This window comes from Trichoderma reesei, assembly GCF_000167675.1.
Source record: "Trichoderma reesei QM6a unplaced genomic scaffold TRIREscaffold_24, whole genome shotgun sequence".
Taxonomy (NCBI): Eukaryota; Fungi; Ascomycota; class Sordariomycetes; order Hypocreales; family Hypocreaceae; genus Trichoderma; species Trichoderma reesei.
In genome coordinates this window covers 156,594-170,828 of record NW_006711171.1, presented here as the reverse complement: position 1 = coordinate 170,828, position 14,235 = coordinate 156,594, and the positions used below count along the sequence as shown (strand labels likewise).

Sequence of the window (14,235 nt, the reverse complement as noted above, 5' to 3'; positions counted from 1 at the left end):
AAGCTGTTGTGCTGGATAACCATTCCCTTGGGCTTTCCGGTTGATCCTGAGGTGAACAACACAACACTTGCGTCCTTTGGCCCTGCCTTTGACTGAATGCCCTCCACGGGGTCGGATAACTCCAGCAGGAGAGCCTCGTCGACGGCCAACACATCGATGCCAATCTCATGAAGAGCATCCTGGCATGACGGGCTGGCAACTGCCAGGGTTGACTTGGTGTCTTCAATGATACCACGAAGACGAGCAACAGGCGCCTTAGGGTCAAGGGGAACGAAGGCACCACCAGCCATCTCAATAGCAACCATTGCAACAACTGCCCAGGTAGACTTGGGGAAGCACAATGGAATGAGGGACTCGGGTCCAACGCCGAGGCCTTGAAGTTTCCACGCAAGACGGGATGCTAAGACGCCCAACTCTTCATATGTGAGATCGCCATCCCAAGAAGCAATAGCGGGATCGCTGGGCTGCTTCTCAATGCGATCTCGGATGAGCCAATGCGTACATGACTCGGTTGACGGCTTCAGCCGTGTGGATTCCACAGCGTGCTGCACGTCCCAGTCGCTGACGAGGTCAATGCTGTCGAGGGCTTCATCGCTTGATGCCAGAAGCTGCTCAACAACATGGCCAATGTGCTGCGACAAAGCAGACACTCGAGCCTCGTCCAGGACGTCTGGGTTGTAGAAGAAGCGCTGCAGAATGTGATCCTCAAAGGTGTTCATGATAATGACGAGAGGATAGTTGAAGTAGTTTTGCATAGCGTCATCCGTGCGGCTCTGTTCCGCGTCACCATAGACGAGGATGTTGGTCTTGGAGTCCTCTTCTGAGATGGTGGTCGCAGGGGGTTGGATGACGAGCAAGCTTGAGAAATCGCAAGTATCCCTAGCATCCTGGCTTACCTTTGAGATGTTTTGAAGACCAAACTGTTCATAAGGAACCATCTCGTGGGCCTGGCTTTGGATGCTTGCAAGGAACTGGGACTTGGTGGAAGCACGATCCAAGTGAACGCGAACTGGGACAGTCGCAATCATAGGACCGGGCATGGTCTCGAGACCAGCCACAGGAGCGTGGCGACCCGACACAGTCGCACCAAAGCTAACATCGTTGGTATCGCAGTATCTCGCAAGAACGATAGCCCAGGCAGCCCTTAAAATAGAGGCCTTTGTGATGCTGCTCTGTTTGGCTTGTCCAATGCTGATGCTGGATTTGAATATCTGCGTTGAGGACGATGATGTGGCAGCGGGCTGTCGGGCTGGGAATGCCGCCCTCTTGGAGCCTGACAATTGCTCTCGCCAAAACTCAGCGGAAGAAGCACTATCCAGCTCCATATTGTACTTGATGAAGCCGGAATAGGGCTGCAAAGGCGTGACTTCCGCGCCGTGATATACCGTGTATAGGGTAGTCACCAGGATACGCATCACCCAGCCATCGTAGATGGAATGATGGGCCGACCACACCAGATATCGAGCATCGTTCTCTTCGAGAATTCCGTACCAGCAAAGAGGTGATCCATAGCCCATCATCAAGTCGCGAGAAGACGTGGCAACTGAGGCAAGTGTCTCGGCCTCCAGTGACTGCCACTGGCTGTCCTCCTTAAGGAGCAGTTGGACAGGCGAGCCATTTAGCAGAACGATTCGCGTTCTCATGTTGCCGCAGAGCTCAACAGTGCGGCTCCACGCAGCCTTGAGGCGATCGACGTCGACGAAGGGCGCAAGCTTGTAAACATACTTGGCAACGTACGAGCCCGGTTGCTTCACGGTCAAGGCCATCAGACCTTCCTGCAGTGACGTGCAAGGATAAGCATCTTCGATGATCTGATCTTCAGCAAGGCCGCACAGTTTGCGAACCTCGCCGCCAAGCACGAGGGCACGGGTCTGTTCGTTCAAGAGGCTGAAGGGTACGACGGGCTCCTGATCCTCTTGGGCGTATTCCGAGAAGACGGCCTTGGAAGCAACGGCAAGCAGACGCGAGTCTTCAAAGACATCCTTGACAACAAGCGAGATGCCGGCTTCACGGGCCTTAGACACCAAGTAGATTGCAGTAATAGAATCACCTCCAATCTGGAGGAAGCTATCGTCACGGCCAATCGAGTCGACAGGAAGACCGAGGATGTCGGCCCAGATGACCTGGAGGCGGGTTTCCATCTCGGTCTCGGGAGCTCTCTTCTTGCTATCAATCAGCGAGTAGTGTGCTAGCTGATCCCTGTCTAGGGACGCCGTCATTGCCTTGAGTGTTTTCCTGTCCAACTTGGTGGAGGTAATGACAGGCATGAATTTGCAAGGAATGAACAGCGTGGGAATCATATACCGTGGAAGGGTCACACTAAGCTCGCCAACCATGGCCGTGATGCGAGTCTGGATGTCGGCATCAAGGGGGAGATAGACATCGCTTGCTTGAAGCTCTGACGAGACGGGCTGAGAGTCGTCGTTGAAGCAGAGGTATGAGACCAGGTTAGTACCTGTTTCTGACTTCAACACATCTACAGCCACCTGTCGGACACCTTCAAGCGATTCACGAATGTGGTGTTCAACCTCGCCCAGTTCCACACGGAGGCCACGAATCTTGACCTGGGTATCCTTGCGGCTATAGAATTCGAGCGTGCCGTCAGGGTTGTAGTAGCACAAGTCGCCGGACTTGTAAAAGCGGCTCCAAGGCTGACTGTCTTGCTTTGGCGCCCATGACGGCAACGAGGTGATGATGGCCTCCTTGCTCCTCTGAGGATCAGCAAGATACTCACGAAGTAGCGTTGGGCCCTGAAGAACGACTTCACCCAAGCAGCCGATTGGCGCCAGCTTGCTGGAGTCCTCGGCGTCCACGATCCAACAGTGACCTCCGACAGGTGTTCCAACAGTCAATGGAGACTCGTCAATGGAAGCCCACTCGTGTAGCGTGGAGAAGACACACGTTTCAGCAGGACCCCAGCCATTGACCAAGCGTACCTTACCGAACCATGTGTCGAGGATATCTCTTCCCACGGCTTCACCGGCAAGGAGCAGTAGATCAAGATTGGGTACGTCTTCAGGCCGCAGCGTTCGAACAAAGGAAGGCGTCAAAAATACCCAGTTGATGGATGCGTCCCGGATGAATTCCTTCAGCCCATTCATTCTCATCTCCTCCGATGGCACACATACACAAGCTCCATGGATTAAGGGAGCAACGATCTCTCCAATCGATAAATCGAAGACGTATGCGGCGAATTGGAGAATTCTCACATCAGGCGTCAGGCGAAGCCTTTTAGCGATGGCGGCTTGACTGGTACAGACGGCTTGGTGCTGCATAACAAGACCCTTTGGCGTTCCTGTGCTGCCCGAAGTGAAGAGGACATATGCAGCGTTGCTTGATGGTACCTTGATGGCCGGTCCATTGGCACCATCGTACGGGAAACTGTCGATGAGGCCTTGTGACACTTCGATGACCTTGTCGACGAGGCTTCCACAAAGAGCGGCATTGGTAGGAGAAGACAACGCAAATTGGGCACGAGTCTGGCTCACGACTTGGCGCAGACGCTGCTCAGGGTGAGATGAATCAAGCGGCACCCAAGCTGCGCCCACCTTGTTAATTGCGACAATGGAGATAAAGAACCACAGCGACTTCTCAAAACAAACGTGTACCAAGTCCTCGGACTTGACGCCGGCGTTGAGAAGGTGATGGGCAAGCTTGTTAGCAGCGAAGTTGAGCTGGCTGTAGCTCATCTCACCATTCCAAGCGCAAATGGCCGGTGCGTCTGGTCTGATGCGTGCTTGCTCTTCGATGAGGTTGTGGATGCATGTGTCGAGGATGTCGGGATTCTCAACGTTCCACTTCTTTGCTTGCTCGAGATCCCATTCACCAGAGACGGCGACGGAACCAAGAGGGTCATTGGATTCCTTGACCAGCTGGTTAGAGACAACGTCAAATTGATGGCAAAGAGCTTCCATGGCGACTTCCGACAGGATGGTCGAGTCATACGTCAAAAGGAGCTCAATAGAGTCGTCAAAAACGTGGCCTTGGATCACAAGGGGGTACGTAAAATAGCCTTGCATGAGTTGCTCAGCGCCCTTTGCCGCCACCGAAGTCGTCATCAGGGGATCAGAAGCTTCCTTGCTCTCAATTGCATCCAAGTGAGTTCGAGGCTGGATGACGAGAAGAGAAGAGAACTCGCAGGCATCCTTAGCGTCAGCACCCAGCTTGATGATGTTCTGCAGACCGAACTGTTCATAGGCAATCATGTCAGTTGCTTGTGACTGTATCTTGCTCAGGAAGCGAGACACTGGCTGGCTGGCATCAATGCGAACGCGAATCGGGACTGTTGCAACGACTGGGCCTGGCATTTCCGTGAGGCCCGGCACAGGAGCTTGACGGCCAGAAATTGTGGTTCCAAACGTGATATCGTCAGAATCACAGTAACGGGCTAGGAGAATGGCCCAAGCAGCACGGAGAATAGTAGCCTTCGTAGTCGTTGTCTTGACGGAGGGAGGGAAGGAAATCGTCTTGTTCATCATGCGAGTGATGCTAGCATGGGACTCGATACGGGGCATTGGTGGAAACGTGGCACGCTTCGCGTTCCTCAGCTGCTCGCTCCAAAAGGCATTGGCATCGTCCGCGTTGATGTTGACTGTGTAGCGGATAAAGGCGGAATACGGGAGAAGACGAGGTGCCGTTTGGTTTAGATAGACTCCGTACAGAGTATTCATGACAATTCTAAGGGTCCAACCGTCATGAACGGCGTGGTGTGATGACCAGACAAAGTGGTTGCCAAACTCGGGATCCTGGACAAGAGCAAAACGGTTAAGACGAGAGCCGTAGGTCATGTCAGTGCGAGTCGCATCAACAGTGGCCTTCAAGTCCGTTGGAGATTGGTCGTCCCATTCCGCCGGGCCATCGATCAGTAGTTGAACGCAAATGCCATCAAGCATGACGATACGGGTGCGAAGGTTTGCACAAAGCTGGAGTGTCTTCTCCCAAGCAGCCTTGAATCTCTCGAGGTCGACACTGGTCGACAGCTTGTACACATACTGTGCGACATAGGAGCCTCGCTGCTTGACGGACAAGGCCATCAGACCATCCTGGAGTTTTGAGCAAGGGTAGGCATCTTCCACTGAGTCGCTGGCGGACAATGAAACTTGTGATCGGACATCGTTGCTGAGCGCCATCTCGCGGATACGGTCGGGCAACAAACTGAAAGGCGCGACGGAGGTCTCTTGATCCGTAGAGTCAAGGCGGGAAGCCTTAGAAGCAACCGCGGACAGGCGAGGATCATCAAAAACGTCCTTGACGGTAAGGGAGATGCCAGCTTCGCGGCACGCGCTGACAAGATGGATAGCCATGATTGAATCACCGCCCAAGCCAAGGAAGCTATCATCACGGCCAATCGAGTCGGTCGGGAGAGACAGGACCGTTGACCAGACCTTCTGTAGCTCAATCTCCATCGGCGTCTCGGGGGCACGCTTATCAACGCCGTGTAGTGAGAAATTGCTCAGTCCGGACTGGCCTAGAGCAGCAGTTTGCGTCTTGAGCTCCCTTCGATCCAGCTTACCAGATGTGTTGTAGGGCATGTAGCTGCACGGGATATAGAATGTCGGAATCATATACCTCGGGAGCGTCACATTCAACATGCTGACTGCGCCAATGAGCTTGTCTTGAAGCTCAGCATCGATAGGGGTAAATGGCCCGTTGACCTCAGCTTCGTCAGGTTGACGCATCTGATCGTTGAAGCACAGATAAGCGACCAAGTGAGAGCCGTTGTCGGTTTTGACGACGTCCACAGCAATTTGACGGATTCCTTCCAGCGATGCTTGAACATGGTACTCGATTTCGCCAAGCTCGACACGGAGACCGCGAATCTTGACCTGTGTGTCCTTACGAGAGGAAAACTCAATAGTGCCATCCGGGTTGTAGAAGCACAAATCGCCCGTCTTGTAGAACCTACTCCAGTTCTTCTCATCGGGACGGGGTGCCCAGTCAGGTAGCTCATAGACTGTTGTCTCTTGCGTCTTTTCGGGGTTATCCAAATACTCGCGAAGCAATGTTGGTCCTTGGATGACGACCTCGCCCACGGTCCCTGTCGGCGCAAGAAGCTGTGGGTTCTCTGGATCAACAATCCAGCAGAAGCCACCCACAGGGCGACCGACGGTCAACGGTGAGTCGTCAGCAGATTCAAACTCATGGATGGCGCTCGTGACACATGTTTCCGCTGGACCCCAGCCGTTCAACAGACGAACGCGTCCGTACCAGGTCTCGAAAACCTCGCGCGGCACAGCTTCGCCTGCCAGGAGAATCAATTCGACATTGGGAACCTGGCTTGGATCTATCGTTCGCAAGAAAGAGGGCGTGAGATAGAGCCAATTGATCTTCATGTCGCGGATAAAGTCGACGATGCCATTCAATCGAGTGTGCTCAGAAGGAACACATAGACACGCTCCTTTTAGAAGCGACATGATGATTTCACCAATCGAGAGATCGAAAACAGTAGCCGCAAAGTGTAAGACGCGCACGTTTTCATGGTAGCGTAGCCTCTTGTTGAACGCCTTCTGGCTTGTGCATATCGACCTGTGCTCGATGATGAATCCCTTGGGAGTGCCGGTTGAACCCGAAGTAAACAGCACGTATGCAGCTGTACTAGGGGAGATTGACACACTGAGGCCTCGTGCCGCGTCATGTTCAGGAAGCAAGCTATCGAGGTTCGAATCAACCGCGACAACATTGTCGATCAAGCGTGATAGGGGGCCAACACTACCCGGCGAGACCAGAGCAAGAGTGGCCTTTGTTTGGCTGATGATAGACTGCCATCGTTGCTCAGGGTGGGAGGGATCCAAGGGGACCCAAGTGGCGCCAGCTTTGTTGATTGCAAGGATCGAGACGATGTACCAAGCTGATTTCTCGAAGCAAACGTGTACGAAATCGTTAGGCTTGACACCATAGACGTTGACGAGGTGGTGAGCCAACTTGTTAGCTGCTTTGTTAAGCTCGTCGTAGGTTAAGTTGCCGTCCCAAGCGGCAATAGCTGGCGCTTGCGGACGCAAACTGGCCTGTTGTTCGAACAATTCATGAATGCAGGCGTCAATGACCTCTGGGACTTCAGTATTGAATGACAATGCCTTCTGGACGTCATATGGCGAAGAGACTGACACAGTGTCCAAGGCAGCTGGCTCAGTGGTGGTCAACTGTGTCATAACATGACTGAGGTGATGCGATAATGCCACCAGTCGAGCCTCTGGGATGACGTTCGAGTCGTAGACCAGCACAAGGTTGACATGATCATCGTACAAGTGAGCCTGGATGACAAGGGGATAAGAGAAATAGTTCCGGAGAGACTCAGCAGAACTATTGTCCGGAATTGCAGCATCGACCAAGATGGCATCGTCGTTGCCGGCGCCACCAAGATGCTGCATAGGCTGGACCACGAGAAGACTGCCAAAGTCACAAGCATCACGCGCGTCCTCACTCAGCCTGGCGATATTTTGAAGGCCGTACTGTTCAAAGGCCGTCATCTCCACAGCTTGCTTCTGCACGCCTTCGAGGAACTCCGAGACGAGCTGACGGCGATCAATACGGACGCGGACTGGCACGGTGGCAATAATAGGACCGACCATTTCCATGACCTCGGGGATAGGAGCCTGCCGACCTGAGATTGTAGTACCAAATGTCACATCGTCAGTCTCACAGTACCTCGCAAGCACGATGGCCCAGGCAGATCGGACAACTGTGGCCATTGTGATGGTTGAGTTCTTGATGCTGGAAGGAAGATCAATAGACGTCTCCAACGTTCGAGTAGCCTCTGGCTTGTCATTGGAGGCATCCTTTGAGGGCGGGAAAATGGCCTTGCGGGCGTTGGACAGCTGCGTCTTCCAATAGTTGGCTGTGACCTCTTCATCGAGACCGAGAATGTACTTGATGAAGCGCGCAAATGGGGGAACTGACAACACGTCGATGCCGCTGTAGAGCCTGAAAAGCGTGGCCAGAATGTTTTGAGTTGACAGACCATCAATGACAGCATGGTGCACATTCCACATGAAATATGTGCTGTTGCCATCTCGAATGAGAGCGTACTGGCAAAGACGATCACCGTAGCCCATCTCGAGAGATTGAGCACGAGCAAGGCACGGCTGCAAGCTGCCATCAGTCTCATCCCAGGTTACATCACCATTGATGACAACCTGGATCGAACGGCCGTTGATCTGGATGATGCGAGTGCGCAAGATGCTGGACAACTCCACTGTGCGCTCCCAAGCCGCTTTGAACTTGACAACGTCCACATGCTCTGGGAGCTTGTAGACATACTTGGCGATGTATGAGCCCGGTTGCTTCACAGCGAGAGCCATGAGACCTTCTTGAAGCTTGCTGCAAGGGTAAGCATCTTCGATAACCTGCCCTTCGGGGAGAGCTGAGGGCAGAACCAAGTCTCCAGTTCCGGGTGACAAGAGGCTGAATGCATCAATCGGCGCCATGATGGAGCTATATACATCGCCATCAACAGCTTTGGCAGCAATTGAAATCAGACGAGCGTCATTGAAGATGTCGTCAACTGTCAGGCTGATTCCGACGTCGCGGGCCATTGAAACAAGACGAATAGCAGCAATCGAGTCACCACCAATTCGTAGGAAGTTGTCGTCTCGGCCAATCGAGGATTCCGGTAAGTTGAGGATCTCAGCCCAGAGCTTCTGGAGACGAATCTCCATTTCCGTCTCGGGCGCCCGTTTATCGGTGTCAAGCAACGAATAGGATTCCAGTTGATCTTGACTGAGCTCGGCTGTGATGCGACGAAGCTTGACACGGTCCAACTTGGCAGACGAGATGAGAGGCATGTAGTCGCAAGGGATAAAGAGTGTTGGAATCATGTACCCAGGCAGTGATGAGTTCAATTTGCTCAACATGTTGCCCAGCTTCTCCTGTAGGGCAGCGTCAATAGACATGAACACATCTTTGCCCTCAGGATCGGTGTCAGGGCCAGGAGTCTTGGTGTCATCGGTAAAGCAGAAGTAGGTCACCAAGTTGGCTCCCGTCTCAGTCTTGAAGACGTCGACAGCAACCTGGCGAACACCATCCAACGAGCTTCGGATATGGTGTTCAACTTCGCCCAACTCAACACGCAATCCACGAATCTTGACTTGAGTGTCCTTGCGGCTGGCATAGTGAAGCAGACCATCATGACTGTAGAAGCCCAGGTCACCAGTCCGGTAGAAGCGGTTCCATTTGGTCAATTCTCGTCGGGGAGCCCACTCAGGGAGCTCCGTCACAGTAGCAGCCGCCGTTTTCGAAGGATCAGCAAGATATTCCCTGAGGAGTGGAGGGCCTTGAACGACGATTTCGCCTAAGCAGCCTGTAGGAGCGAGCCGCTGGGGATTCTCAGCATCCACAACCCACACATACGCACCAACAGCTCGTCCAATCGTCAAGGGAGACTCAGTATTGGACTGCCAGTCATACAGTGTGCTGAAAACGCACGTCTCTGCAGGACCCCAAGCGTTGACGAAGCGGGTGTTAGGAAGACCAAACCACGTATCGAGGACATCCTGAGTGACGGCTTCTCCGATAAGCAACAGAAGCTCGAGTCCAGGGAAGTCTTCCGGCTTCAAGGTGCGCGTAAATGACGGGGTCAGATACGCCCAAGTCACGTTGAAATCGCGGACAAAGACATCGAGGCTGTTGAGACGCATGTGGTCCGAAGGAACACAGACACAGGCACCGTTCATCAACGGCTCCATGATCTCACCGACAGACACATCGAACACAAACGATGAGAATTGCAGCATCCTGACGGTGTGGTCAAGGCCCAGCCATCGACTGATGTCCGTTTGACTTGTGCAGAGTGCTCCATGTTGCATCACGATACCCTTTGGTGTACCAGTGGAACCAGATGTGAACAGGATATACGCAGCATCTAGAGGGGATACATTGACTTGAGGTCCCTTTCCGCTGCTGACGGCGTTGGACGAGAGCTTTTCGTCGAGAGCTGCCGACACTTCAATCACACGATCCACAAGCTGCTTGCAGAGTCCGGCGTTTGCAGTCGAAGCAAGGGCCAGTTTGGCACCGGTTTGCTTAGCAACAGCCTGGAGTCTCTGGAAAGGATGCGCAGAATCGAGGGGTGCCCAGGCGGCACCGGCCTTGTTGATCGCGAGAATAGCCACAATGTACCACATCGACTTTTCAAAGCAGACGTGCACAATGTCGCCAACTTGAACCGCATAGTCATCAACAAGCAGGTGAGCGAGCCTATTGGCGGCGTGATCCAGCTGGCTGTAGGTCAGACGTCCGTCCCAAGCATCGACGGCAGGTGAGTTTGGCCTCTGTTGGACCTGTCTCTCAATGATGGAGTGGATGCAGTCCTCAATGATCTCGGGTCCGTCGCCATTGGACTTTTGTGCAAGCTCAAGATCCCATGAACCAGCAACAGAAATGTCGCCCAACTTGCCATCCACAGCCAACAGCTGCTGCACCACATTGTCAAAGTGGTGAGAAAGAGCAGTCATCTGGGGCTCTGGAACAACCGTTGAGTCGTAGATCAAAACGAGATCAGCTCGGTCATCGTATACGTGACCCTGGATAACGAGAGGATAGCTGTAGTAGTTCTGAACCATGTCCTTGATCTCTGACTGAGCAGGAACCAAGAGGCCCTCCTCATCTGCAACGCCCGAAGAAAGGCGCTGAACAGGCTGGATCAGCAAGAGAGACGTAAAATCGCAAGCATCTCTTGCATCTGCTCCCAGCTTCGCAATACTTTGTAGACCATATTGCTCATATGGAACCATCTCATGGGCTTGGTTCTGGATGACTTGAAGGAACTGAGGGATGCTCTGGCCCTTGTCCAGCTTCACACGCACAGGCACAGTTGCAACTGCCGGGCCGGCCATCTCGAGTACACCATGCACAGGTGCCTGTCTTCCAGAGATGGTGGCACCAAAGCAGACGTCATCACTGTCGCAGTATCTTGCAAGGACAACCGCCCAGGCAGCCCTCATGACGCTAGCCTTAGTGACAGCTTCGTTGGATGATGAAGGGAAGCTGAGAGAAGTCGACATGACCTGAATCTTCTGCTCATTGTCGGCGGATTTTGTCGTGAGTCCGGTTTTGGGGAAACTGGCCCGCTTGGCGTCTTGCAGCTGTTCTCTCCAGTAATTGCTAGCAGCCTCCTGATCAAGCTCCAAAGTGTATCGGATGAAGCCGGAGTAAGACTTGGGAGTCCCCAGTTCCAGACCTTCATAAGCTTGATAGAGAGTGCTGAAGATGACAGGCACAGACCAGCCGTCGTGGATGGCGTGATGAACAGTCCACAGGAAGTACTTGTCGCCAGTCTTGGTCTCATAGATGGAGGTTCTGGATAGTTGCGAGCCATAGGTCATGGTGTGAGAGTGCGTCTTGTGGGCAGCTTCCTCCAGACTCTCGGAATCGATAAGATCCCAGACGACACCACCCTTGACAACCAGTTGAATGCATGTGCCGTTAATCATGACGATCCGCGTTCGTAGGATATCACGCAGAGCAACAGTGGTTTCCCAGGCGGACTTGAAGCGAGCAACATCGACTTGTCTGGATAGACGGTAGACATATCTCGCGATGTAGGATCCCGGTTGAGTAACTGACAAGGCCATGAGACCTTCCTGAAGCTTGGTACAGGGGTACGCATCGTCAATCGTCTGGCCTTCGAGCAAATTGAGTTGCTGTCTGACACTTGGACCGATAGCGAGATCATGAGTTTCAGCATTCAGAAGACTGAACGGCGATACCTCAAGCAGCTCTTGTCGAGCCTCGATGTCCATCTCCTTGGCTTTACTGGACACGGCCAAGAGACGAGGATCGTCAAAGATGTCCTTCACAACAAGTTGAATGCCCTTCTCACGAGCAATGCTGACCAGGTGGATTGCAGTAATTGAATCGCCACCTAGGCCCAAAAAGCTGTCGTCACGGCCAATAGAATCGGCCGGAACGTGCAAGATGTCTGACCAAAGGGCTTGGATGAGGCTCTCCATTGGTGTCTCAGGAGCCCTCTTCTTTCCGCCCTGCAACGAATACACAGCGAGTTCAGACTGGCTAAGTGCTGTGCTGCGACGCTTGAGTTCGTTCCGGTCAAGCTTGGTGGACGTGATAGACGGCATATACTTGCAAGGGATGAAGAGGGTAGGAATCATGTATCGGGGCAGAGATACACTAAGCTCACCGACGACAGCAGTAAGGCGATCCTGCAAGTTGTCGTCGAGCGGCTCAAAAGGTCCGGACGAATCTGCTTCATGGATTTGGCGGGTTTCATCATTGAAGGAGAAGAAGGCCACGAGGTTGGTACCGTTTTCGCCCTGGAAGACGTCTACAGCGATTTGTTTAACGCCGGGTAAAGCGACCTGAACGTGATGTTCAACTTCACCTAACTCGACCCTCAGACCACGGATCTTGACTTGGGTATCCTTGCGACTGGAGAATTCAATGGTTCCATCAGGGTTGTAGAAGCCAAGATCTCCTGACTTATACATCCGATCCCAGCCAGGTTCGTTGCGGAAGGGAGCCCACTCCGGAAGGGACTTGATGACCGTAGCCTCCGTTCTGGCGACGTCTGAGAGGTATTCCCGAAGGATTGTAGGTCCTTGGATAAGGATTTCACCTAGGGTACCGGTTGCTGCAAGTCGACTAGGATCCTCGGGGTCAGCGATCCAGCAGAATCCACCCACCGGACGACCGACTGTCAGAGGACTTTCATCAGCAGACTTCCATTCGTGGAGAGTAGAGAACACGCAGGTCTCGGCTGGCCCCCAGCCATTGATAAGGCGGACAGTGCTGCCAAACCAAGTTGCGAAAACATCCCGGGGGACAGCTTCACCAGCCAGTAGCAGGAGCTCTAGGTGAGGCACTTCGGACGGCTTGATTGTACGGGCAAAGGATGGTGTTATGTAGGCCCAAGTAACCTTCGTCTCGTTAATGAAGGCAACGATGCCATTTATACGAGTGTCTTCTGAAGGAACACAGATGCAGGCACCTGAGATGAGCGGACCAACGATCTCGCCGATGGACAAGTCAAAGACAAATGCAGCGAACTGCAGCATCCGAACGTTTGGTCCTAGTCCAAGTCTCCTGGCGATAGCAATCTGCGACGTACATACAGAGCCGTGCTCCATAACGAAACCCTTTGGAACGCCCGTGCTACCGGACGTGAACAACACGTAGGCGGCGCTGTGCGAGGAGACGTCCACAGAAGGGCCATATTCACCGCTTTCCACTGCCAGAAGCTCGTTATCAAGGCTTGCATTGACTTCTATGACCCTCTCAGTAAGAGAAGAGCATAGAGATGCATTAGATGAAGACACAAGAGTCAGAGTGGCCCGAGTCTGGGAAACGATTTGACGAAGTCGCATTTCAGGATGCGAGGGATCAAGTGGCACCCAAGCTGCGCCAACCTTGTTGATGGCAGTTATTGCGACGAAATGCCAAGCACACTTGTCAAAGCAAACGTGAACCAGGTCGTTGGGCTTGACGTGGTATTTGTTGACAAGGAGATGTGCCAGCCTGTTGGATGCTTCGTTGAGCTGCTTGTACGTAAAGCTATGGTCCCAGCTCAGGACGGCAGGGGCATCTGGCTGGGCAGCGGCTTGCTTCTCAATAAGCTGATGAACACAAACATCAAGGATCTCGGGAACCTCGCTGTTCTGTCTCTTGGAGAATTCAAGATCCCAGTCACCAGCCATTGATACAGAGCCCAGCTCCAGATCGGGCTTGGACGCGAGTTGCTTCAGGACATTCTCGAATTGGTGAGACAAGGCAACCATCTGGCTCTCTGCTAACACACCTGTGTCATAGATGAGCACAAGGTTGATGAAGTCTTCATGCATGTGGCCTTGGATGACCAAGGGGTAGCTGAAGTAATTCTGGACGGTATCGGTAACCTCCTTATCCACGTCAAGCGGGATAAAGACAGTGTCTGCACTCTCATCGACGTAGGCCAGTGATTGGATGGGTTGGATGACAAGGAGACTGCCAAAGTCGCAGGCATCCTTAGCCTCAGCACTAAGGCGAGAGATATTTTGCAGGCCGAATTGTTCAAAGGGAACCATGCCATTTGCCTGGCTCTGGATGGCCTGCAGGTAATCCTTGACAACCGTCTTGCGATCCATAGCAACACGCACGGGAACAGTTGCGATAGCAGGACCCGTCATGTTGATTAGGCCATGTACAGGCGCCTGCCGGCCCGAGATGGTGATGCCGAAAGTAACATCGTCACTGTCGCAATACCTGGAAAGGACAATAGCCCAGGCAGCTCGGAGCATGGTGGCCTTT

At 53.2% G+C, this 14,235-nt stretch overlaps 1 protein-coding gene across 1 annotated transcript in view; it reads right to left on the bottom strand.

The window, feature by feature from the left end:
* The window catches only part of TRIREDRAFT_23171 (uncharacterized protein), a gene marked incomplete at both ends in the record, with an annotated part of 69,518 nt that overhangs the window by 22,249 nt on the left and 33,034 nt on the right, over window positions 1-14,235 (bottom strand). Inside the window, one exon of the mRNA XM_006968504.1 lies at window positions 1-14,235. This exon is cut by the window's left edge and continues 14,065 nt beyond it; it is cut by the window's right edge and continues 22,235 nt beyond it. Within this exon, the coding sequence (XP_006968566.1) occupies window positions 1-14,235 (14,235 nt within the window).